The 24,036-nt window shown below is 52.6% G+C and overlaps 1 protein-coding gene across 1 annotated transcript in view; it reads left to right on the plus strand.

Moving 5' to 3' along the window:
- The window catches only part of SMAD6 (SMAD family member 6), a 33,012-nt gene extending 10,452 nt beyond the window's left edge, over nt 1–22,560 (plus strand). Inside the window, exon 4 of the mRNA XM_038185064.2 lies at nt 21,653–22,560. Coding sequence (XP_038040992.2) covers nt 21,653–22,194 — 542 coding nt within the window. The 3' untranslated portion in view covers nt 22,195–22,560. The remainder of the gene's footprint in view (nt 1–21,652) is intronic.
- Nucleotides 22,561–24,036: the final 1,476 nt, after the last annotated feature.

Consider the following 24,036-nt stretch of genomic DNA (forward strand, 5'->3'; position numbering starts at 1 on the left):
GGAGGGCAATGAGGAGCAGTGTCCGGAGGTGGGGCAGCACAGAGACCTCGCAGGCCTGCAGCTGAACTCATCTGGAGCATCAAGACTCAGCAAACACCCTCTGGGGCAAGATGATGTGTGGAGAAAGCCCTTTAGACCCAGGCTCCGGAGATGTTCCCGCATGCGGAGCTCCCTCCGGTGCAGCGGGTTGCTCGAGTTGGGTCCCCAGCCCCGTGGTGTGTTTTGGGGTCTGCAGGAGCTTGCCCAAATTTTGCCACCCGTGCACCTTCGTCTCGCCTTGCACACCCAACGCCCCGTGTGGAGCAGCAGGGAGGTGGTGCTGAACCCATCGGCACGAGGATGAAGTTCTGGTGGCGGCTGCGCAGCTGTGGAAGGGTTTCTAAGGCGAGTGCCACCTGTTTGTAAAAATACCCTGCGGGTTATGGGCTCGCAACGCAAGCCTTTTGGGTTTTGGAATTGATTTCTGAGCTGGGCCAGGTCAGTAGTGTGGGGAGGGGAAATGAACTTCAGAAAGGGTGAGGGGCTGCTGGGGAATGCGCTGGAGATGCGGAGAGGTTTGTGCGCAAGGAGAGGGCAGTTGGCTCTGTGGGCATCCCTAGAAGGGAAGAAAGGCTGTTCTCAGGGTCTGCAGCTGCTGTGCTGTGAGAGGACATCACCAGCCTCCAAAAATGCTGTCCTCCAGCAGGAAAGATGTCGTCTGGGATGGAAAATGGAGAAGTGTCAGCGATGCATCCAGGCTCAGCGGGGCAGTAGGGCTGGAATCCACCCCGTCACCACCCACCACGTGCATTCCTCCACCTGTAAGAGATCCTTCCTCTTCCATCGGTCCTGCTTTAACAGGCAGCACTTAGAAAAATGTGGACAATCAGAGCTGTCCCTGCTCCAGGAGGACAGAAAAAATGGGAGCTGGCTGCCAGAGCCCTGGGATCGTTTGTCTACAGCAACACAAGCCCGCGTCTTGCACAGCCAGCGGCAGGAGGTTGGGCTCATCGATATTTGGCCCCGTGCCTGCTGCAGGGATTAAAGCAGCTTTGCAGACGATGCCTCTGCATTTGTGTGTGTACACAGAGCTCCTCGGGACGTGAGAAATGGCCGTGGTGGAGCCGGTAGGGTGCTGTAAAGGCAGTGTGTGTGTGTGCCTGGGGTGCTCTGGGAGCAGTGCCCCGTTCCAGAGGGAAGCGGTGGCAGGGCTGGGGACGGGGCACTCGGTGGGTGCCTGGAGGACGGAGCCCCAGAGGTGCTGTCCCTCTGCAGCAGGGACTGCTGGGCGAGGGGACAGCACGAAAAGCCTTTGGGGAGCAGTGTGGGGACAGCACGAGCAACATTTGGGGAGCAGAGTTTGGGGAGCAGCGTTGTGCTGGGGACGCTGCATTTTGCAGCACGTGTTGTAGAGGAGTCAGTCGCCTCTCCTCTTCCTTCCTTACCTGGATCCACACTGGCTTTCAGCAGCTAGCCGAGATGTTTTCGGCGTAGAAGTTCTTGGAGTAAGTACAACACCCAGATAAAATATGTTTTTGTCTGTGGTTCATTGAGTAGTTCTGGTGTTTGGCCTTGAATCACAGAGCAATCACATCCCTCACTTCTCCAAGCACCTCAGCATCACACTTGGAGGAAAAAAGAAAAAAAAGAAAAAAAAAAAAGAAACATCAGGAAGTAAGCAAGTTACTTAAAAGTAAATTAGTTTAATCTTTGTAGCCAAAACACTACATTCTTGCACCCTATTAGGAGTTGGATACGGCTTTCTAGGTAGTAAAAGTCCTTTTGATGTGACTCCGGTTGTGTCTTTCAAGCAGTGCACATCTGATGGCACGGCTTTGTTTGAACTCCCTCTCTGTGCGTGTTTTACTTCTTAAATGGATTTGCTGAATACTGGACACAGTGTATTGCTGACCTTTGAAAACGGTGAATGTTTTGAAGGGGAATTTTGGCTTCTTGGAGCGACCTGTAGAGAGAGGCTAGCATTCAGAGTTACAGTAATAGATTTTTTTTTTATTTTTTTTTGGTGGCACTTTGATGAGTGAGAGGTGTTTATAGGCTTGATTCATACCCGAGTTACTAAGGTTTTCCACGGAAATAACTTATTAAATCTGTGGCGCTTACCGAAACGATTGAAGTCCGTCGATTTGCTATTCATCAAAGGCACCTCCTTTCCTGGCCGCCGGTCCCTAACTCAGCATTTTACCTCTGGAGGATGCTCAAATCCAAGCGGGGTGTGCGGTGCGGGAGCTCGAGACGTGTTTTAGTAAGAAAGAGAAAAAAAAAAATACCCCAAGACAAACTGGAAAAAAAAAAAAAGACTTCAGGAAAAACATCTCCCGTCCCTCGGAGCGGCTGATGGTTAAACCTGCCTCGCTGGAACACTGCTTATTTGTGTGGATTTCACTTCGCCGCTCAGCAGCCGAAAAGTACATCCCTTTACTGCCTCTGGCCGGGCTGCTGCCGGCTTTGAAGTGCCTCGCGTCCCTGGAACCACAGGGTAAATCTGCTGGCGAAGGAGACTCGGCTCTTTGTCCTCCCGAAGTGCTGGGGATTAGGCACGGGGCTGTTCCTGCTCGCATCGCGCTGCGGGGCGCAGCCGCTGCCTGGAGAAGATGCCCCATGCTGGGGGTGTCAGGCTCTCAGGGTGCTGCCCTTGCTCATCCGCCTGTTTTCAGCCAAGATGACCAGAGCTGAATTCCTCCACACCACAAAACCCGTTCCTGCCTCTCCTTTTGGGTACAAACTTGCTCTGGGAGCAGCCTCACTGCGATGCTTCTCCATGCAGGCGGTGCTTCATGTTCCAGGTTATAACCTGCTAAAAAGCCAAATTCCCAGTGATAAAAGAAGGGAGGCAGGGGAGATTATATCCATACCTGTGTATGCATTGATTCATTTCAGCAGTTTTTCATTCCTGGGGGAGCAGGAGGCTTTTTCTGGCAGTCAGAGGGCCCTGTGCCCTAGGGTTGGTGTGATCCAGCCCTGCAGCATCCCTGCTGCTCCCCTCCATCACCTTCAGTCCTTCCCTCCCCTTCCTCCACCTGTGCTGAGGTTTTGGGGTTTGGGGATGGTCCTTGTCCTAGGTGGGAGGATCAGGCTGCCCTTCCCTGCCTCAGCTGGGCTTCAGAGGCCGGAGGATTTTAGGATTCAATTTTAGGAATCGGTGCTGGATCCAGCAAGCGCCGTGCCAGGGATACCTGGGAAGGATTCCTCGCAGCAGCGCTGAGGAAGGTTCAAGACCCAGATGTGTCAGTTTTATCTATGTATTCCATTAGAAGGAGCGAACTGTGCCAGCAGAAAGGCTATTTTTCAGCTCTTTCCATTTATTAAGGTCTCGTTTGCTAAGATTTTTCCACTCAAAGAGCCAAAGAATGTTAAAGACTTTTTTAAAGGAGAAAAAAAAAGCCAGCTGCTTTACTCTTTCACACATAGTGATGCAAACCGCTGTTGTCTATTCAAGAAAGAAAAAAAAATATGGATATAATAAAGAACAAAATGCATTTCCTGGTTTGAAAACCAGCCCGGCAGCCACCTGAAAAGAGGTGCAACACTTGGGGCACCTGCTCGGTGGGTGCCAACAACGCTGCGCCATCTCCTCTATGCTCACCCTGGCTCTGGAGGGTGCAGAGCAGCAGATGTGCTGCTCAGAGCACGTCTCTTTGCCTTCATTTCCTTGTTTTTTCCCCAGGCCTTTACAAAACGTGGCTGGATCTGGTGGAGGGGAGAGTGCCCGGCACAGACAACGGCTGCTTGTGAGCTGCCGCGCCGGGCTGTGCGCTGGGAAGAATGGCACGGTTGATCCCTCTTCCCCCAGCACAAGGCGCTGCAATCCCTGCCCGCCTGTCCCCGGCGTGCCCGGGCTGCAGAGAAAGCAAACATTGACCGTGGTGGCTGTAAACGCTCCTGGCTCTGCTCTCAGCCCCTTCTGAACAAATGCCGTTGTGTCCCCGCGGCGGCCGGGCGAGCGCGGTCACATCTTCCTCGTGCGCTGCAGCTCGTGCCCTTTTGCTCTTTGAGCCTTGAAGTGAGCAGCGTGTGAAAAATGAGGTCGCTGTGGGCTTTCTTTTTCTGTTTTAAAGTGAATGGGAACCGTAGCATAACTTCTTGCAAAAAGGGAACCAGAGAATTGCACTGTGTTTTGCCTTGTGCTCATGTTTCTTCAGAGTCTGATGCTTGCAAAAGGGAAAGAAATGGATGGGGAAAGGTCTTCCCACTAATTAAGTCAAAGCAGTAAGTGTAGCACATGGGGAGCGTCGTACTAAAGCATTAAAAGGCATTTTGAAATATCCCCCAGACAGCTGAATGGGCTGTCCCCTGTAGTGTCCTCCTCTTGGGCTTAAGTGGCTGATGGTGCTCTCAGCTCACGTCCAGGTGTTGCGTTGCGTTGAATTCTGTTGGGTTGCATTTTATGGTGTTGGGTTGCATTGAATTTTGTTGGGTTGCATTGTGTTGAGTTGGTTTGGGTTGTGTTGCGTTGTATTGAATTGGGTTGGGTTGGGTTGGGATTCCTGGTGCAGTAAAAGTGGCGTGGCCCTGCTGGTGTTGGCCCCATGGGAGTATGGCTTTGGCTGTCCCTGCTCGTCCAAGAAGAGGAGGAGCTCTCCTCATGCTTTGAGGAAAAGTCCACGGACAAAGTTGAGCCAGGTCTCTCAGCTAAAAATCGCTGGTAATTACAAAAAAACTCCTGCTCTAAATTTCAACCCGTTCGGTTTATTTAGTGCAACAGCTTGGTGCACCCAGCTGTGCACGGAGCGAGCAGATGCAAAAACTGAGAGTTAAACGTTGTGCACCCAAACCAGCCCTAAAAGATGCGTGTGTCCGCAGCCTCCACCCAGGTCTTGGGCTATTTCTGCCCCAGGGCTGATAATGGTGCAGCTGAATCCATGAGGTTTTGATTGAAGCCCATTGAAAGCTGGAGGACCCCTTATAGAAAGGTTTTATGAAGGGCTGGAAGTGGGATGCCAGGGCTTGGAGGGGCACGAACACAGGGGGCAGCCCTTCGTGGGGAGTCCTGGGCTTGTTTTCCCCCCAAGTGTCTCAGGAAGTGCTTTCTGAGATCTGCAAAGAAAATCCAACCAACCAAAAAAAAAGAAAAAAAAAAAAAGAAACCAACAAAACTTTATGAATCAATTGGGAAGCCAGTAAAAATTAGTAGTAACAAGCTCATTTCAATAGAAATGGGTTTGCTGCTCTGCCGGCTGCCAACCATTTATGAGACTGGCTCAGTGCCGGCGAGCAGGGTCCAGCACACTGCATCCTTCCACCCTCCTGCTGCTGGAAATAATTTGTGACTTAAAAAAAATAAATAACGCTATTGTGGAGCTTGTTTTATGGTTGGGGCCTGAGTTGGGCGAGGGTGACAGCTCCAGCTCCGGAGTTTGCAGAAGCTGGCTGGGGGCTTTCTGCTCCATCACCTCCCGTGGGTTTCTGCTGGGTTTCTGCAGAGCAAGCGAGGATGCTGGTAGGTGGGTGCCAGATCCACGGCACGTTCAGTCGGCTCCCAGAAATCCAGGGCAAGCAGAGGAGAGCTGGGGCAGGTGGCTGTCCCAATGCAGGAGGATGCCACATGTTGGGTAGCTCAGCGGCGCGCGGCAAAAGCCTTACACGGGGCGAGGAGCCTGGGTTTTGGTGCTGGTGCCCTGGATGTGTCTGCTCGTGTCGTGTTTTCTGCCCCGCTTGGTCGGTTTTCATGCAGGAAACCTACTGAAATGCTGTCTGGAGGGAAGGGAATGGGCTGGTTGGTCCAAACGGCAGTGGTAGGTAACTTCTGGACCTGCTGCAGTCTGTGACCATCGGTGGTGGTTGGTTGATGTGTTAGGAATGAGCCCACCAGAGGATCCCTGTGGTGCCACGGCCTTTGGGAGCTCTTGGCCTTGTGGGATGGGCGATCCTAGGACAAGGGGTGAGCTGTAGTGCTGGACAAGGTGGCTTTGGCAACAAGCAGCTCCAGGGCTGGGGGGGGGGGGAGAGCTGTTTGCACCCCCAGGGCTTGGGGTGTGCATCCCATCCATCTTCTCGTAGCCGAGCTGATTTACACCCGGGTTTGGAAGATTTTACAGCCGTAAAAAGAGGCAAACGGCTGTGACGTGAGCCGGGGATCCGTGGAAACTTCCACTCCGGAGGAGATGAAGGAAATTCCTCTGCGAGTACAAAGTAAGGTAAAGATCCTATGTGCGCGGCGAGTTGCTTTTCCCCCCATTGTTGAGCTATTTTAATGAAAGGGAAATGTCAGCAAAAGTGTGTTTAAAAAAACGTCACTCACGCATCGCTGGGCTTGGAGTAGGAGCTCTCCGGGCAGCCTCTTCGCTGCCGAAACTGAAAAACGAAGCCGTGCTTTGTGCCCAGATGATCACGGACACGTATTTTGAAACACCCCTGCTCTTTTCCACGTAGAGTCACTGCTGTGGGCCTCGGGAGCTGGCCTGAAGCCAGCCGTGCTCGAAAGGGTCGGTCATTCGAGACTTGGGGCATTAAAGTCCTTTGCAGATCAGTTTTGCTCTCGCCGTACTGCATTTGTTTGTGTAAAAAGCCTCGGTGGGGTCGGTCTGCGTCTGTCTTTGAAGGGCTCTGCTTCAAAGGCTGCCTGTGCTCGGTGTTTTGTGTGCTGATCCTGCCTCGCCTGGAAAAGCCTCGGCTGGGTTAAAACCTGCAGGAAGGAAGAGCCGAGCTTGGGGTTTGGAAGCCATCAAGGAAACTGCGTGAGGGAGGGGTGAGCGTGCCTACCTGGGCTGGTTTGTGGCTTAGCAGAGAAAAACGAGCTTTTTCTTCAGCACCCAGGGGAGCGCATTGATCTGGGACCAGATTCAAACCGTGCGGGGTCAGGGCTGCGAAGGCAGCGGTGAGGGCTGGTGGTGCCCACCCGGACTTCATGGGTCAGGTCCCCCATAGCTGGGGTTGTTCCCGAGGTGCCACCCGGCACGGCCACACTGAGGAGGAGAGATCTGGGCTGGCCTTTCCGAAATCAGTTGCAGCTGAATGCCACCAAACATCGCGTCTGTGTCTGCAGGTGGAAGGACCCACTGATGTGTTTATGCTCACAGTCCCTTTCCAGCTTGATTTTACACCCAGAGTAACCCAGGAGCACGATGCAACATCCATGGAGAGACAAAGTACCTGAGCGAGAGGTTGCAGGTCAAGGGGTGATGATTTTGGGGCCACTTCAGGGTGGCAGTCCTCGTACTGAGATTAATCCAATCTGATATTAGATTAATGCATAAGTCTGTGTCTGAGCCACTTTTATAAGCTCTCACTGCAGGCTACAGGGAGAAGGAGGGTGCTGGGATGTGTCCTCGTGCCCGCCACGCCAGCGGAGGGGATTTAGGTACTCTAGGAAACCCAAACTATTTTTAAGGGATGGAAACGTGCCGCGCTGGCTGGGCCCTGCGCTCCCTGAAATGAATGGCACGGGTCTGGACGGGGGCCGTTGTTTTGTAGCAGTCGGGAGCATGATGTCAAGGGCAGAAAATAGTGTTTGTTGTTATCAGAGTAAAAGCTGAATTTCTTACAGCCTTTTCCTGGGCTGCCGCCCCTTCCAGCCCTCCCCGGCCCCTCCTGATTGCTTTTCCAGCCCCGTTACACAACGCGCGGCCGCTTGGCTCGCTCAGCTGGTGGCGAGCAGCGTCAGGAGCTGGAGATGTGCAGAAAGGGGAACGGGGTTTGGTTGGGGTTTTAGGGCCTTTGAGATGAGAGATGCCAAATCAGCAGGGAGTTCTGCTAACTGAACAGCTCGCGAGTGGGGCGCAGCCACCTGGGGACCTGGCATTGAGCAGGGCTTGGGGCTCGTGGAGATGAATGTCCCTTTGGGGTTGGGGTTTGGGGCTTGAAGGATGGATCTACAAGGAGGTGAGGACAGGAGGGCTGCTAGCAGCACGTGGGGTTGCTTAGCCTGTCCTTGGAGGCTGCACTGTGTCGATCAAGCTCTGCCCTAAAGGAACTTCACGTTCCCATTCATCTCCTGCTGCGTTGTCCTCCAAGAAAACCTTTCAGCGGATTTCTGCTCCAGGTTAACTCACAGAAGCTTTCCCCCGTTCATCCCAGGTCTCTCCTCGTTGCTTTTCCTTCGCAGCACAGGCTGGGGAAGGCGCTGGGCCCCCACCCAACTTTGCCATTGCCTGTGGGTGTTGAGGTGTTTGTGAGCCACGGTCACTGAGAAGCAGGGGATGGGCAAAATTTGGGCAGCCGGACCTTTCAATGGGTGCAACCGCATCGTTAGAAGAAGGAATTACCCAGAAATTTGGAGTGTGTTGGAGCTGTTTTGTGCCACTGATGGCAGTTTGTATGATCCAGGCTTGCTTCGTAGCTGGTGGCAGCCCGAACAGCCCGGTAGGCTCTGAAAAAGACAATTTGAGTGCTGGGGGCAGGCTCAGCTCCGAGTTACAGCTGTCTAAATCCAACCTCAGGGAAGTCAGGGGAGATACTTGGCATTTCTGGTCAGTATTTGGGGCAGAACCTGGCTTCCCCCATATGCATCAGGGAAGAATTGATTTTAAAAAAGAGGGAAAAAAGGAAAATAGGTTGGTGAGAGGCTGCTCAGTGCGGGCTGGGTGTTGTGGTGCCTTCCTGAAAGAATTGGTGCTTTGGAAAAAGGGGTTGCCTCGAAGAGCAGCGGAGGGCACTGGGTTATGGCAATAAATAGAAGCGAGCGGCACTTCTAGAAACGCGAGGAATGTGAAAATGTTTAAATGATTTAGTAGGAGAAAACTTTATTTAAACATTTAATCGAAAAGCACGCTTTCATCTTTAAAACATCAGTGTTTGAACTGCCATCCAAGTTTTTTTTTTTTTTTTCTGGGCTTTCCTTGCACTTCATCATGCACAACACAAAGCTGTGCCTCGCGAAGGGAATAAACTCCAAGTCCCCCGTTCCCATTTGGTGTCGTTGCCTCAAACACACCTAAATTACAGTGAGGGAGCAGTTCCGGGGAAAACTGCTGAACAAGTTGTTCCCTGCTTTACTCAGGGAGATGTGCATTTATTTGAGGAATGGGAGCTAGAAGGCCCCGTGTCCGAGCAAAACCTCATAAAACTGCGCAGCTTGCCATATGGAAAGCGCCCTGGGTACAGATGCAGCTCTCAGCATGATGTTTTTTCCCCATCACAAGACAAAATCCACCTAGGGGAAACACATCTCCGTGTTGGGGTGCAGAAGGCAGCCGAAGAAATCCAGGTTTGGGTCAGCCCTGGCACATGGCACTCAGAAGAAAATCGGTTAATCACTTAATTCTGGAAGAAAATCACTTAATTCTTGAAGTGGGTGCTTAGCAGAGGCTGATTTTGGATGTACGTCAGCGTTGGCCGTATGATGCAAAATCCAGGGCTTGCATTTCTAAGGGAAGTATCTCAGAATGTGGCCCACTGGGTGGCAACTTTAAATTATTTTTTTTAAAAAAAAACAATGACACTGGAATTATACTTGCTGCCATGGCTTGGTGCACACACACCTTCCATTTTGGGGTGAAGGAAGGGGATCAGCTTCGGAGTTATTTCCCATTTGTTCCAGTGCAAGAAAGCACCAGCACATGAGCACATGGCAGGATGGAGCCCATCGTTGAGCTCTGGGAGCTCTGTGCCACATCTCAGCCTCCCCACTGTCACTTCTGGCCCGTTGGGTCTGGGCTTAGCTTTGGAAACGTCCCCGTTTGTGCTCCTAAAAACGTCCCTGCGTGTGCCGCACCGATGGCCTGCCGTGCTCCGACGTGGAGATTTACGCTTCCTAAGTACACTGTAGAAATTTTCTAAAGTAGCTTAAATATTTACACAATAAGCATTTAAGGAAACTCTGTTATGTCTCTGAAGGAGCTGCTGCTCCTTTGGGCCCAGCAGACCATGAACGAGGTCTTTTTTTTTTAATTGTCTGACCTCCAGGAATTTCTTTTTTTTTTTTTTTTTTTTCACCTAACTGTTTTGAAGCAGACAAACAAATGGAAATTCATACACAGGAACCTATAAATAATGTTAATGGCCTGGCTTGTGTCCTCAAACGCCAGGAAATTTAGAGGCATGACGGCGAGCTGGCCCCGGCCCTGGCTGGGAGGGGACGGTGGGCGAGGGCGGCGCGCGTCCCGGCGGTGCCACCCAAGGGTGGCTGTCCCCAGGGTGCGTGGGGACCCACATGTGCGAGGTCCCATTTGTCAGGGAGAGCCGTGACCCCGGGATGCTGAGCATTAAGGGGTTTGGGGTTTGACATCGTGGTTTGCAGAGGGCTGTTAGACCACGGAGCTTTTTCTGGCATTGAGGGCGCAGTCGCGGTGCGGTGGTTTTGGGGCAACGTGAGCATCCCCGGTGCGTCCAGCCCTGCGTCCCTCACCACTCCTGGCCAGCTCCAGAAATGCTGTGCCGTGCCCCAGGGCGGGCTCTGGTAGCAGCCACAGCTCTGCCTGCTTTGCCTTGCCCTTGCCCCGGGGTGGAAAACTTTTCTTTTGCCATCAAATTGGATTTTGTAAAGCTCCAGCACTGCTGCTCCTCCTCAGCGTGCAGCGTTGTCCGGCTCACATGGAGCCCTGGTGCCAGCAGCCCCTCTCGGGGCTCCCCACCAGCACGTCCCTGTGCGCTTCCCGAGATGCACGTTTTATTTTTTTCCTCCTGCTTGCACGGCAAACGGATGTTTAGATCCGAAAGGAAATCAGGTCGCTGTTTTCTCGGCTCCGCGTGCAGCAAACAGCCCTCGAAAATAACTCCTGCCTCGCGGTGCCAGGAAAAACAGCGGAGCCAAAGCGTTGCAAGCAAAGAATTGCTCCTTCTGTGAGAGTCCTCCTCCGCTGCTCCAAGTCTGCACGTCGGGCCCGTTGTTTTTAGGTTTTGTTTTGAGGTTTTGAACCCCGTGAGCTGTTCCTTCCAAAGCGAAGGGATTTAGCGCGCAGTGGGCGCCAGGTCTCACTGGTGACTTCCTTGGACAGGGAAGCTTTGGGGTGGGAAATTGAATGATGGGTTGTCAATTTGGGACCCGGTGCTGGGACCCAAAGTACACGGTGCTTTTGCAGGGGTGACCAAGGTGAGGTGGCCCTGAGGGATGTTGGCTGGGAGAGACGGTGCTCCCTGGGGTGTCCCCGCGGGGCTGGGATCCCGCAGGGCCAAAATCCCCTGCAGGGAATTTTGGCCAGGGCTGTGGGAAGAGCTCTGCAGCCTCCGCACAGCCCAGCCCGCGTGAGTCAGCCCGGGCAGGAAAGGAAAAGCTCGGGAGGTTTGGAAAAGCGGCTGGGAGGGCAGGCGATGCCCTGCCTGCACCCTGCCTGCACCCTGCCTGCACCCGCACCCCACCCCACTGGTACCCAGGATGGGATGGGTGCCACCAGCCCTTCCCTGGCTGCTGGCCCCCAAAAATCCATCACCCATCAGCCTCCGGCTTCTGGGGTGCTCCAGCAGTGCAAGAACCATGATTTTGGGGCAGAACCATGATTTTGGAGCCTGTCCCCATCTCACTGGGGACCGTCTCGGTGACGCTGCGGTGACTGCAGGCACCGGTGCGCCAGGGCGGTGCTGGGGAGCAGGGGCTTTGTTTTTCGACTTGATTTTATTTTTTTTCGTTGGGAAATGCAGCCTCTTGCAGTCATGCTGTCACAGTTAAAATAAGGTTTAAATTACAGGGCTGGCTGTGGCTTTTTCCCTTTCTTTCAGAATTTTTGCCAACTTGCAATTTACTTAATGAAATCCTGCTATTTCGTTTAACGGGGATATTTTTTGCAGATGTTGATTTAACCCAGCTTTATAAAATATGTGAACTGTGCAGTTTCTTTCCTATTTTTAACAATTTCAGGATTCTGGTGCAGTAACACGACAGAGTTTGTAACGTCGATAGCGTGGTTTGTTTGTCCCGTGCAAAGGCTGAGGTTGAAGGCTGAGGCTTTCCGTGTCGCTCGCGGCCGCTCCTCCCCATCAGAACCGCTCAAAATGTTGCAATAAATGAGCAAAAGGAATCCAGAGGAGGAAAGCGTCGAGAGTTGGAAGCTCTCTGCTGCTCCGTGCATGCATTTCTGCAAAATCTCGGACTGCTCTTGCACGCAATTATTCTTCAGGTGGTTTGGAGCAGAGGGTACAAAAATATTCATCTGTGTGTATCTGCTGTATGGATGAGCTGTAGGGGAACAGAAAGAGAAACGAGGCTCTCCCCGGTGGTTGGCAGGCTGTGTTTTTCATGGATTTCCCCAAATACGCCTCCCTTTATTTTTTGAGCTCGGTTTCCCTGGAGGGAGGAGGAATTCGGCGTTTCTCTGTTAGCGCTTGGCTGAGTTGGGGCGCGCGGTCTTGAGCTCGTTAGCCGTAACGAAGCGCTCACGTGCTCCGGTAATCTCCCTGCCTTTGCTTTACAAAGAGCCCGAACTGCTCTGCCTCTCTCCTGCCCCTCGACGCACGAAGCATCTCGGGGATGGCCCCGGAGGAGCTGCAGCCAGGAGCCTGGCACAAACCCACCCTGGAAAAGATCATTTTTAGCCTTAAATTTCAGCTGCCCCCAAGAACGAGGACGGCTTGTTCAAGGAGGGTGGGAGGCTTTTTAACCCCAACTGGGCCCTTTTTTGCCAACACCCGCTGGTACACCCAGTGCTGAATGTTACTGGAAATGGGAGCCCTGGAGCCCTGTCCCCGCTGTACCACATCCAGCCCCTTCCCCTCGAACACCCAGCGGGGAGCAGGGGAATGGGGGTGGCTGGGATTCGTGTCAGTGCTGCAGGACGCGATGCATCCCACTGAGCTGTGCGTATTTTGGTATTTTCCTTTTTTTTTTTTTTTTAAAGAAACTGTGGTTTTCAGAAATGAAAACAAACGCTCCGTGGCCAGGGAGGGTGAGGAGCGTGAGTCACCTCCACTCGCCCTGCGCACACACGCGGCGAGGAGCTTTGTCCTCTCAGAGATCCTCAGGAGATGCTTTTGGGGACTTGTGGAGACCCCACGCTGCTGTCCCATGGGGGTCTGCAAACATCCTGGGGGTTACAAAAACGCTGCTTTCCCTCATCCCTCCCGTTTATCCCTTGCAGAATGGGAGGCTCAGTGGTCACGGCCGTGGCGGTGGCACCGTTCCTCCCAGGAGGCAGAAATGGCCAGCGTGGCATCCTCCCTGCTTGGCTGGTGAGGATGAGGGACCGGCTACGGGGCTTGGATCCGGAGATGCTGAAGTCATTGTTTAGTCTTTGCTCGAAGCAGGAGTAAGAGCCCGTGGACGTTGGCCACGAGCAATCGGTGGTGGAGCAAGCCGCTCGCTGCAGGGAAGGGCTGGAATAGCCCCAGAAGATGTTTACACATAAATACATGAAGCAGCTATCGGAAAATCTGGCGTGTGTGGGTGCACACGCATGCACGCAGCCCTCTGCACGTTCGGCCCGGCTGCGGCCGTGCAGACGTGCGGGAGCGAGCGGGTGCCGGAGGGCAGGAGCCGTCCCCAGCACCCCACCTCTATCCCAGAGCATTTCACTGCTCTCCACCAGGTAACACCCCTGGGACCTTCCCATAGAGATTTAGCCCTGCAGCGTGGCTTGCACACAGCCAGGATTGTTTCCTTGCAAACCCAAGGTCTGTAAATTTCTGCTGAATTTCTGCAAAGCCACCGTGAGAGGACTCTGGGTGAACACAGGCGGGCGCAGCTGCGATGCTGCAGCCCCGGGGCTCGGCCAGGCAGCAGAGCTGGGGGTGAGATCTGGCTGGAAAAGGGTCCTGGGCTTAGGGCAGTGAGAACAGAGCCTGGAGCCCCTGCCTGGTTCCTGTATATGTAAGAGCATTGGAAAATAAATATATATATCAAGGTGGCTTGGGGAGAATTGGTGAGCCTGCAGGGAGGTGACAGCCAGAGCCCTTTTGGGGACTGAGGACAGGTTGGGATGTGGGGCTTGCAGCCAGTGTGGGTATCAGGGAAGGTTTGGGGGGAAAATCCAAGGTTTTGGTTCTCCCAGAGCTCCCAGGCTGAGATCTGGGGGCTGTGCAGGACCAGACTCCGCACCCAGGCGGCCAGAGGGGAGCAAAGCGTCTCGTTCCCAGCCCCTTTGGAGAAAAACACTTGACAGGCTCCTGCTCATCGCCCCCAGGGAGCCTCCCCAGCCCAGCACTCCTCCGTGGCAGCTTGTTTTCCAGGTTGGTGATAGCTCCTGCAGCTCTCGCAGTCCTTGACACTCGCCGTTGGGTTGGCATCCAGCCGACAGCCATCTGTCTGCAGCGCCCGGCGTTGCAAAGATGCCGCTCAGGGCTGCACGGCGGCCTCAAGCTGGCCAGATCAGGGTGGCCTTGGGTTTTTTTTTTCCTCTTCTCACGTCGCCTGCCCCCTCCAGATCCCCTCCGTTTGTTTGCAGGCGTCACAGCGCTAGAGAGGAGAGCAGGTGGAGGCTGCGCCTGTGCACACACTGGAGGAGGTGGCTCAGGCTGCAGCGTGGTCCCAGGCTCTTAAAATACAGCTGGCGGTGGTGGTTGAGGTGGTGTGGCTTGGATTCTCCTCTCAGGGAAGCATGGTTAGAAAATGCAGAAAAACATGGTGAAGCTGGTGCACTCTCAGCTGGCTTTGTGGTCCCGTGCGAGAGCTGCAGCCCCAAGTCCCCAGCACTGCTGGAGGAGCAGGGTTTGTGCCAGGGGCAGGGCCCTGCTGGGAGGTGCTGAGCGTCCATCTCCTGGACACGGCTGATTTGTGGTGGGCAGGATGGAGCCAAGCTGGAATTTGGGGCTCAGGGTGGCAGGAGATGGGGCATGGGGAGGTGGTGCGGCTTCTGCTGCATGCCTGGGTGTCTGCGCCTGCTGTTTGGAGGAGCTCAGAGCTCTGAATTGTGCAATAAGTGGAGTCAAAAAGGGCCTTTAAAAAAAAAATCCACTGTTTTCTTTCCATGGTGGGTGGAGGGATGTGCGTGTAGTGTCATCAGTGGTCCTGCTGCCGTGGATGCTTCTGTAATTTTAGCGAGCGTGGGGAGCGGGGAGGTTTGGGCATCCTCAGAGGCATTTCTGTCACTGTCTCTGCGACTTTCTCACCACGTCAGTGTCTGGCTTCCCAAAACAGCTCCGTAACCTCAGCATCACAGCCCCCCTGGGCAGAAAACCCTCAGCTTAGTGCTGGTGGGCACCAGGCAGGGCTTGGATCTGGGCGCGGAGGAGAATTATTCCCATTTCTCTTCAGAGGAACCTAGTAATTAGTTTTTGCTTTGAAAACACTTGGAAGCTCTCTGCTGCAACTGCTCCTCAATCAAAAACTGTTGTTATTTACAAGCCCTTTTCCAGTATGTTTCTTCTGGGGATGCTCCGAGTTGTGGCAGTGTTTCCAGCTCTGGCCATGGAGCAGACAATTTTCCTTCCCAAGAGCATCCCCGGGGATCTCGAGGAGCACCCAGAGCTGCTCCGACATGGCCAGCTCCAAAGCCAGCGGCACAGACGGCTTCAAACGAGAGCAGAGCTCAGCAGCTCCCTTGGGATTTGCCACATTTTGCTTACAGGGTCACTTGGAGGAGCTGAAAACATAAGTGCTCGACCTAAGAATTAAAAGGAAAAGGGATTTTTGTCTTTCCATTTCTTTGCAGCAGCCTCTCGCTGTCTTGCACTCTTCCCTGCAGATGGTCTCAGGGAATGAGGCTTTTCCCCAGGTTTTAGTGCATTTTGTGCACCGTGCCCAGCAAACAAAGCTAACCCCTGCTAGGCACCGCTGGGGAGATTTTCAGCAAAACTCCCTGATTTTTATGGCACATCGGTTAGCGCAGTCCCCAAACCCGGGATTTCGCAGGGCTCGGACGTGCCCAGGGCTGGCTTCCAGGAGCGGAGAAACCTCAGCCAAATTACGGCTGATGACAGGTCTGGTGCTTTCATAATTGGCAGCGACTGCAGGTGATTACGTTCTGGGCTGCTTTTGAAGATGTATTTACATTGTTGTGCTCGCTCCGACGTGCCAGGCACAGCGCGGTGCCTTGCACAACGCCTGCAAGAGAAGCCGAGGTTACGCCGAGACTGTTGGACTACAAAAAATATCACCCAAATCTCCAAAAACATCGGCCTCGGAAGGAAGGCATAAAAACGGCAGTGAAAATACCTGAGTGATGCTCTTCCAGTTTTCTTACTTTTGGGGCTTTTTTCACCCTTGGCTGAAAAGACCTTTGGAAACCACGCAGGGGAGATGGAAAAAAATGTCCTAAAATCCCTTACCCAACCGTCTGGGCTGCATATTTAATGGCTAGAGGAGGTACAGCGGAAACAACCCCCTCGAGTTCAGCTTGAAAATAACCCAGCTGATGCTGGCTTACGAATTTCAGGGCAGAACGAAACCCGGCCTGCGTTTGTCTTTGAAGGATATCAGAAATCAGCACGAGCTGATGATTTTACGGAGTGGTTCCTTCTATGCACAGAAAATTGTTTTCGTCCTCGTTCTTGGCGTTGGCCCCTGTCCTGTGTTGCTTTTGTTTCTCGGGCTGCCATGGAAATGTCCCCCTTTCCCCCCAGGCCTCTCCACGCGCCTCTTCCACCGGCTCTGTTGCCCGCCAGACCCTATTTTTTGAACTAATTCAATTAATTAACCCAGTGCAAGTGTTCTTCTGAGTTAATCATCTACTGGGTTAACGAATTAAATCGGCTGATGGAGGAGGCTGGGGAGCGGCAGGGCCTTGGTCCGAGGTAAGGGCCAGAGGAGGAGGAGGAAGAAGAAGAGAAGGAGGAAGAAGATGAGGAGGAGGAGAATGAAGAAGAGGAGAAGGAAGAGGAGGAGGAAGAAGAGAAGGCAGAAGAAGAGGAGGAGGAGGAGGAAGGTGCCAGGAGCATGTGCAGGGGACGGAGGAGCTGGGACCCCTGGGCCACATGGTGGTGCCACCAGGCCGGTCGCAGTGTGAAATCCTGCTTTGTACTGCAGGCCCAAGGCGAGCAGAGCCGTGTGCCTCAGCCTGGCATGGAGCTGGATGCTTTGTAGCACGGGGAAGGCACAGACATGAGGAGAAGGCCCAGGAAGAAGCCTGGGGCTGTCCAACCTCCACTCCCCCCAGCTCCCTTCTCCTCGGCCTAGCCTGGGTCCCACCACAGCACGACCTTCGTGCTTCAGCAGGGAGACCAAAAATTGAACGACTCCTGGGCCAGTGCTGGAGCTGGTGGAGTGGCTGCAGCCCCTCGAAGTCCCTCAGGTCCCTCAGGACCCCCCCCTGCTCCCAGCGAGGGCAGATGGGGCTGGGTGGCACATCCCCAGTGCCCGTATCCTGCTGGCCACAGCGTGCGGGCTCTGGGAGGGGGCCGAGTGGCACATTCCAGCTGAAACTTGTAAGGCTGAGGTATTTTAAGTATATTGGCTTAACGAAAATGGTTGGGAGCTTTGCTGGGGCAGATTGACAATTATTTTTTTTTTATTTTTTTTTTTTTAGTTTGCAGTGCCATAAAAATTCCATTTCTGCCGTGGAAAGTTTTAACTTCTTCCTTGCCCCCGGAGCTCGTTTCTGAGGGCATTAATCAGGGATTTGAGCCGATGGCTCCCCGGTGAACTGTTAAAAGCTTTGGGGGAAATGTGTGTGTTCTTTGTGCCGGGCTCTTTATCTGGAGCCTGCTCCCGGTGCCCCTGTGTGGCTGTCCCCATCCTGCTGCCCTGCCCTGGGTGCTGGAAACAGGCTCCTGGGCTGCAGCACAGGGCAGAAAAAAGGCTCAGATTGGGGCTATGGTGGAGGAAAACTCAATGGGAAGAGCTTGGCCTTTGAGTAACAGATGTGATGGAGCTCAGTGGCCACGGGAGCGTTAGGAGCAACTCGGGAGGGGCATGTGGCTCCACCACAGCGATGGAGAATCCTGTTTCAAATACCCACCGAGCACTCCTGCGGGCTGGCAGCTGCCAAAACAGGATGATATTTGGGGAGAAATGGGGGCACTACTCCCTTTTCACCCCATTTCTGGGGTCCCATCATCACCAGATTTGATTTTGCAGGGGGACCCGTAGCAAGGGTCTTCCATCCCATCCTGCCTCTACGTGCGACACCAAGCAGCAGGCAGGGACTGGCTTGGAAAAAGCATCTTTCTTTTTCCCCTTCTAATGAACTGCTTTGAACTCTGCTGGCATAAAGTGCTGTCACATCCCAAATCATGTGAAACCTCCCGTTATTTTCTTTACCTCCACGCTCCGCAGGGAGCGAGCGCTTACAGCGTGTGCTCTTTGCATTTATTCTCCTACCCGGCTCCCACTCGCCCGAGCCGTGCAAGACCATTTTCCCGTCAAATTCTGGTTTTGATTCTCCGTCTTGCTTCCTATCTTGTTTTTTTTTTTATCTCAAATTGTTTGAATTTCCTTTTGGATGTGCCTGCTGCAAGGCGCTGCAGCGGCAGAGGAAATGGTGACTGGGAGGAACGAGCCCCCGAGTAAACAAGGGCCGGAGTTTCAGCGCGTCCATCTGATCGATGGAGGTGGCTCTGATGGAGGAGATAGCCCTGACGCCAGCCCGAAATGTGGCTGTTAGAAGTTGGAGCTGCCTACAATGATAGTTGTTAAAAATGCGGTGTATACCATCGAGGGAGGCACGGCTGCACTCAAACATTTTCCTTTTCTTCAAAAAGAAAGGCAACAAGCACGCCTCTGTTCCAGGAGAAGAAGGGGAAAAAAAAAAGTATATAAAAAAAAAAAGTGGGTGTTGTTGTCTGTGCATAAAGGGCAGCATGGAAAAAAAGAGGAGGAAAAATGGAATATTTATTTAAATTGCTTTTCTGCCGGCCGCCCCTGCTGTCTGCTGAGTGGTAGCGGCTAATAGCTGGAGGCGAAACTAATACTTGGCAGCGGATAAGACACAGCACAGGCCCCCTTGTATTAGGGGCTTGCTGAAGTGCTTGCTTTATGTCAGGGCTGCAAGATGAGTTCATCTTTCCAGGGGTTGTTTGAAAGCGCTGGGAGATAAAAGAAGGCGCAAGAGCCCGCGCGGCCGGGGCACGGGAAGGGTCCTGCGGGAGGCTCGGGGTCAGAGGCTCGGTGCTGAGCCTCCAGGTGTCTCCTCGAGGTGTCTCAGTGTGCCCACGGGCTTTCCGTAAGGCGTCTCGGATTCTAGATGCAGCAAAGCATGAGGTGGTAAAAAAAATCTGATTTTCAGCCCATGTGTAGGTTGATGTCTTTACCCCAAAATGGGAAGGAGACACGGCGCCGAGGGTGGTGACACCCACACCGGTCCATGTGCTGCTTTCCTCCTGACGTTTGAAGTTATCCCATTCTTAAAGGAAGGGAAATCTGGGGGCTGAGTGGTAGTTTCTAAAAATTGAGGTAACAAACCTACCTACCCAAATACTTGGTGGAGGTCAAGAGATGAAATGTGCAGCTGGTTGCTGCCAGCTTTTGGGCCCGGCAGATGAGAAGCTCCAAGCTCGTCTGTGGCCCCCAGCAGCATTTGGGTGGGACAGGAGCAAAATTTAGCATTTGTGAAGGATTTTGGAAAGGTGCTGGGCTTTCCTTTCCTGGTGTTTTCATCATTTATGAACTATGTGATATTGTATCTCCTAAAATCTGGAATCCCTTGCCTTTCAAAGAGCGAAACGCTCTGACGTTTGCATGGTGGTAGGCCAAGGGTTGTTAGTGGAGAAGGCCAAAAGGTTTTCACTGATGCCAAGCTCTTGATTTCGGGGTTTGTACAGATGTGGCTGAGGACAGTCTCGCTCCAGGAATGGTTGATTCTATCAGACTGCGTTTGGGTCAGATTTGTGTTAATGCCACGTTGGTTAACAGTTTCTGCAATCAGGCACTTCAGCCTTTCGGAGTGCATTGGGTTGTTTCTTCAGCTCCTGGACATTCAGGGGCAGGAGGTCATTTGAGATGGAAAAGCAAGCGCAGATTATTGGCCAAAGAGCAAGAAAAAGGGGAAAAACCTTTCTGTTTGCTGATTTTAGTCTAAATAGAGCCCATGTCAGGGGGCTCTATTTAGTTCCAAACAGGGAGCAAAAAGAGGCACTTGGAGCTCAAAGAGGAGCACAAAATGCACTTTGGAGACCTGTGGCTCTTTGTCATTGCTCCATCCAGGAACAGGCTGGTGGCCGCAGAGCAGCTGCTTGGTCAACATCTCTCCTGGCTTTCTGCTGCTCTTGCTGTGGGGTTTGAAGACAAAAGCAGCCCCAGCTGAAGCGTGTCCCCATTTAGCCTGGCCATTGCCACATCTATAGGGTCACACGCTGCAGGGCCTGCGTTTTCCCATGGCTTTGAGGCCCAGGACATCAGCTCCAGTCTTGGGAGGCACAAAGTTGTTGTTGTGCTCCTCCACGGTAGGTCACCAGAAACTTCCCACTTCTGGATACAGCACACATCAAACCAAAATGGGGCCATTGGCATCTGTGTGGGGTCCTATAAATTATTTGAACAGATATGGGGGAGGGAAAGGGTCTGATCTGGGGTTTTGGTGGGGGTTTGGACCACGTGGAGGGGTCGGTGTGAGACGATGAGCATTGCCCGCGGCCAAGGGCATCCCGCCGGCTCTGCCCCTTCCCTGCTTGCCCGATTACCCCCATCTCCCTTCCCCTTAAATTTGCACAGTTACAACTCAAGTTAAAGTCTTCACAAAGCCGCTTAATTCAAAGATCGTTAATGGGGAGGGGAGCCCGTTCCCCTCCGGGGGAATTTGAGCCTGAAAAGAAACGGGGCTGCGGGGCTGTGCTTGAAATCCGGTGCGTCAATGGGGTCTCTGAAGCAAAATAATGGCATCACCCCGCGTGCGAGTTAATCAGACTTGATGGCACGGAGGCGGAGGGGTCAGCAGGCCGCGGGCGCGTGATATATTGTCAGGGAGCTTAATGCCGGCCGCGGAGCAGGGCAGAGCTCCTGGCTTGAAATCCCGGAGCGGTTTTCTTTTAACTGGAGGTAGGAGCGGGGCTGATGTCTAGCAAGAGGTTAATTCGCCCCCTCCGGGGCCCTTGTAGGGGTGAGGTTCCCATGTTCCTTCTGGGGGCATCATAAAAACTCCAGTGAGCTTTGAGCAGATTTCTGGCAGCCCGCATCCCTCCCGTCTTCCCCGAATGTAATTCCTAGAAAGAAAAGGCGTTTCTTATTGTTTTGGAGAGAACTCCAATGGCTTTATAGGAGGACAGGTATAGTTCGGGGAAACTACTCCCCCCTTGGCATGAAATGCCTGCTCAGATTTTGTGTTCCCCCGTGGAAACATCGGCACTGCTGTTGCAGAATATTGCACAGCAGAGCTCCTCATCCCAGCAGTTCGTGGGCATCCTCGGCGTTTCAGCTCGACCCAAGTTTGCCTTTGGACGTGGGGGTGCAGCACCACAGCAGTGCTGGAGGAGCTTGGGGAGCTGCCAAGGTCCAAGGGTGGCCAAGCCGTGGTGGGGGTATCGGGGTCCAGTGTCCCAGTGGGGTCTGGGTGATGGAAGTGGTCATGTCTTGAGTTCATGGGGTTCTGGCTGCTGGACGCAGAGCTGAACCTTAAATCAGAGAGAGAAAGGGGTGTTGGGCTCCGTGGGAGCTGGAAAGTGGCCTACTGGGGCACCAGCCCTTGCTTGAGCCTTCTTTCCTGGGGCCATTTGACAGAATTGGTTGAGAACAAGCTTTGGGTTGAAGAGGAGTGTTGGGTTGAAGACGAGCGTTGGGTTGAAGACGAGCGTTGGGTTGAAGACGAGTGTTGGGTTGAAGATGAGCGTTGGGTTGAAGATGAGCTTTGGGTTGAAGCCAAATTTTGTTTTTCACAGGAACACAGCTGGTGGGTGGGGAAAGCCATTCATTTGCCCTCAATACTTGACTTCTCCCAGACAATCACAGCAAACCCTGACTCTTGCTCTCTGCTTTCCCCCGCAGATGCCAGCACGTCGCCCGATGCCGTGAAAAGGAGCCATTGGTGCAACGTGGCCTACTGGGAGCACCGGACGCGCGTCGGCCGCCTCTACACAGTGTACGAACAGTCTGTCAGTATATTTTATGACCTACCTCAAGGAAACGGCTTCTGCCTCGGACAGCTAAACCTGGAAAACAGGAGCGAGACTGTGAGAAGGACTCGAAGTAAAATCGGTTACGGGATTTTACTTAGCAAGGAACCGGACGGTGTGTGGGCTTACAATCGCAGCGAGCATCCCATCTTTGTCAACTCCCCGACACTGGACATCCCCAACTGTAGGACTTTGATCGTGCGCAAGGTGATGCCGGGCTATTCCATCAAGGTGTTTGACTACGAGAAGTCCTGCCTCTTGCAGCACACCGCTGAGCTGGATTACGCGGACGGGCCCTACGACCCCAACAGCGTGCGAATCAGCTTCGCCAAGGGCTGGGGGCCCTGTTACTCGAGACAGTTCATCACGTCGTGTCCGTGTTGGCTGGAGATTTTGCTCAGCAACAATCGATAACAGTCAGCCTCTGACGAAAGGAAAATGGAAAAAAAAAAAAAAAGACACAGACTATCCCAAATATCACCTACCTAGATTTAATATAAAGTTTTATATATTATATGAAAATATATATTATACTTGTAATTATGGAGTCATTTTTACAATGTAATTATTTATGTATGGTGCAATGTGTATATGGACAAAAAACAGAAAATGCACTTTGGCTTATATAATTCTTTCAATACAGATTTTTTTAAAAAAAATTATACAGCAAAAATAGGAGAAAGCCCTAATTTTGATGTATGGTTTTTTTGAAAATATTGTTAATACCCAGACAAAAAGCTAATACCAGTCACTCATTGATAATAAAGTATTCGCATTATAGGGGGGTTTTTTAATTGTCTTTTTTTTTTTTTTTGGTCTTTTTTTTTTGGTCTTTTTTTTTTTTTTTCCCCTGACTGAAGTTCAGAGCAGCATCTGCTCAGGCTCTGCAGTCAGGAGGGATGTCCAGAGGGGTGACTGCTGTCTCCCATCCCAAAAAATGGTCAGTTGCTGGCAGGCTGCAGCAGTGTCCAAGAAGAGGGGAAATGGGGACAGCATGAGACCACGGAAAAAACAGAAGGTGAGAGAGAAATCTCTTGTAGCAGTCCTTGCTCAGGGCTCGCTGCTCTCTGGTAACACACAGCACGGTGGGGATGTAGGGGCGATGTGTGTGCCTGTTCCCATTTGTGCAAATCAGTGGGTAGCAGTGCTGGTGGGAAGAGCAGAACAGAGCACGGCCCTAAAGGCCAGTAGGACCCAGTAAGACCAGTTTGCATTGTCCAGCAGGACCAGTTTGCATTACTGACCTTGCACTGACTTGGGTACCTCCTGGATGCGTTTGATGGTTGAGAAACAAACGGTGCTGTTGGATAACTCGTAGTTGGGTGGCTCCTCTGCTGGAGGCAACGTAACATGGCCTGAATTTTGGGAACCTGAAATAAGGTGGAAGTGAGTTGGACGAGGCTTGTGCAGGTTCGTCCCGTGGCTCTCCCAGTCTGCCAGGCAATAACCCAATACCAAATCGTTCCTAAGAAGGAGCAGCTGCAGCCAGAAGTCCTGGATCCATGAGGTTGTCCCAGCAGAGGTACATTCTGGAAATTGGATAAAATCAGACATTTTGCTGACTTCTCCATCAGTTTCGTTCCTCTCATTGCTGTAGCACCATGCGCCTGCACGGGCAGGTTGGGTGGTGTTCGGCTTCACTTTGCCAGTAAAGTTATTTGCTGTGTTATTTATTGCCAGTGACTGGTGTGGCCAAGTCTTGGAGTTTATCACCAATCTGTGTAAGTTGGCTTTTTGTGAAGTCCCTGCCTCTGGAGTCCGGTGACTTTAAGGAGCTCCTCAGCTTTCAGTGTTAAGGGGATGGTTTTGTAGCCCTCATATTTGCAGAGAAAAGCAAGCAACAAGAACTTAATGGCTCCAAACCCAGACAGGGACTAAACCAGGACTGACTGACTATTAAAAATCCCTCCTGATAATACCTGGGGGGTTCTACAGCAGCTATGAGCAGGGATGGGGCAGGTGGGGACCTCGCTGCACCAGGAAAGGCGCAGACCCGGTGTGGATGTTGGGGAGAGACGCGAGCAGGGAATGTCGCAATGCCATTTCTGCAGCTCATTTTTCAAATTATAACCATACTTGAAATGATATTTAATTGGGACCACATTGGTTGAGTTCACGCAGCATCGGTACTAATATGACATCATTAATTTTTGTTTGTGTTACAGCCATTGTTGTCAGGGAATGGTGTCAAAACATGTCACTATCGTTTAAAGCCAGCTTTCAAGAGCCTTGCGGGGTTTTTTTATCCCGTTTGGC

This window comes from Anas platyrhynchos, chromosome 11 (assembly GCF_047663525.1).
Source record: "Anas platyrhynchos isolate ZD024472 breed Pekin duck chromosome 11, IASCAAS_PekinDuck_T2T, whole genome shotgun sequence".
NCBI classification, from domain to species: Eukaryota; Metazoa; Chordata; class Aves; order Anseriformes; family Anatidae; genus Anas; species Anas platyrhynchos.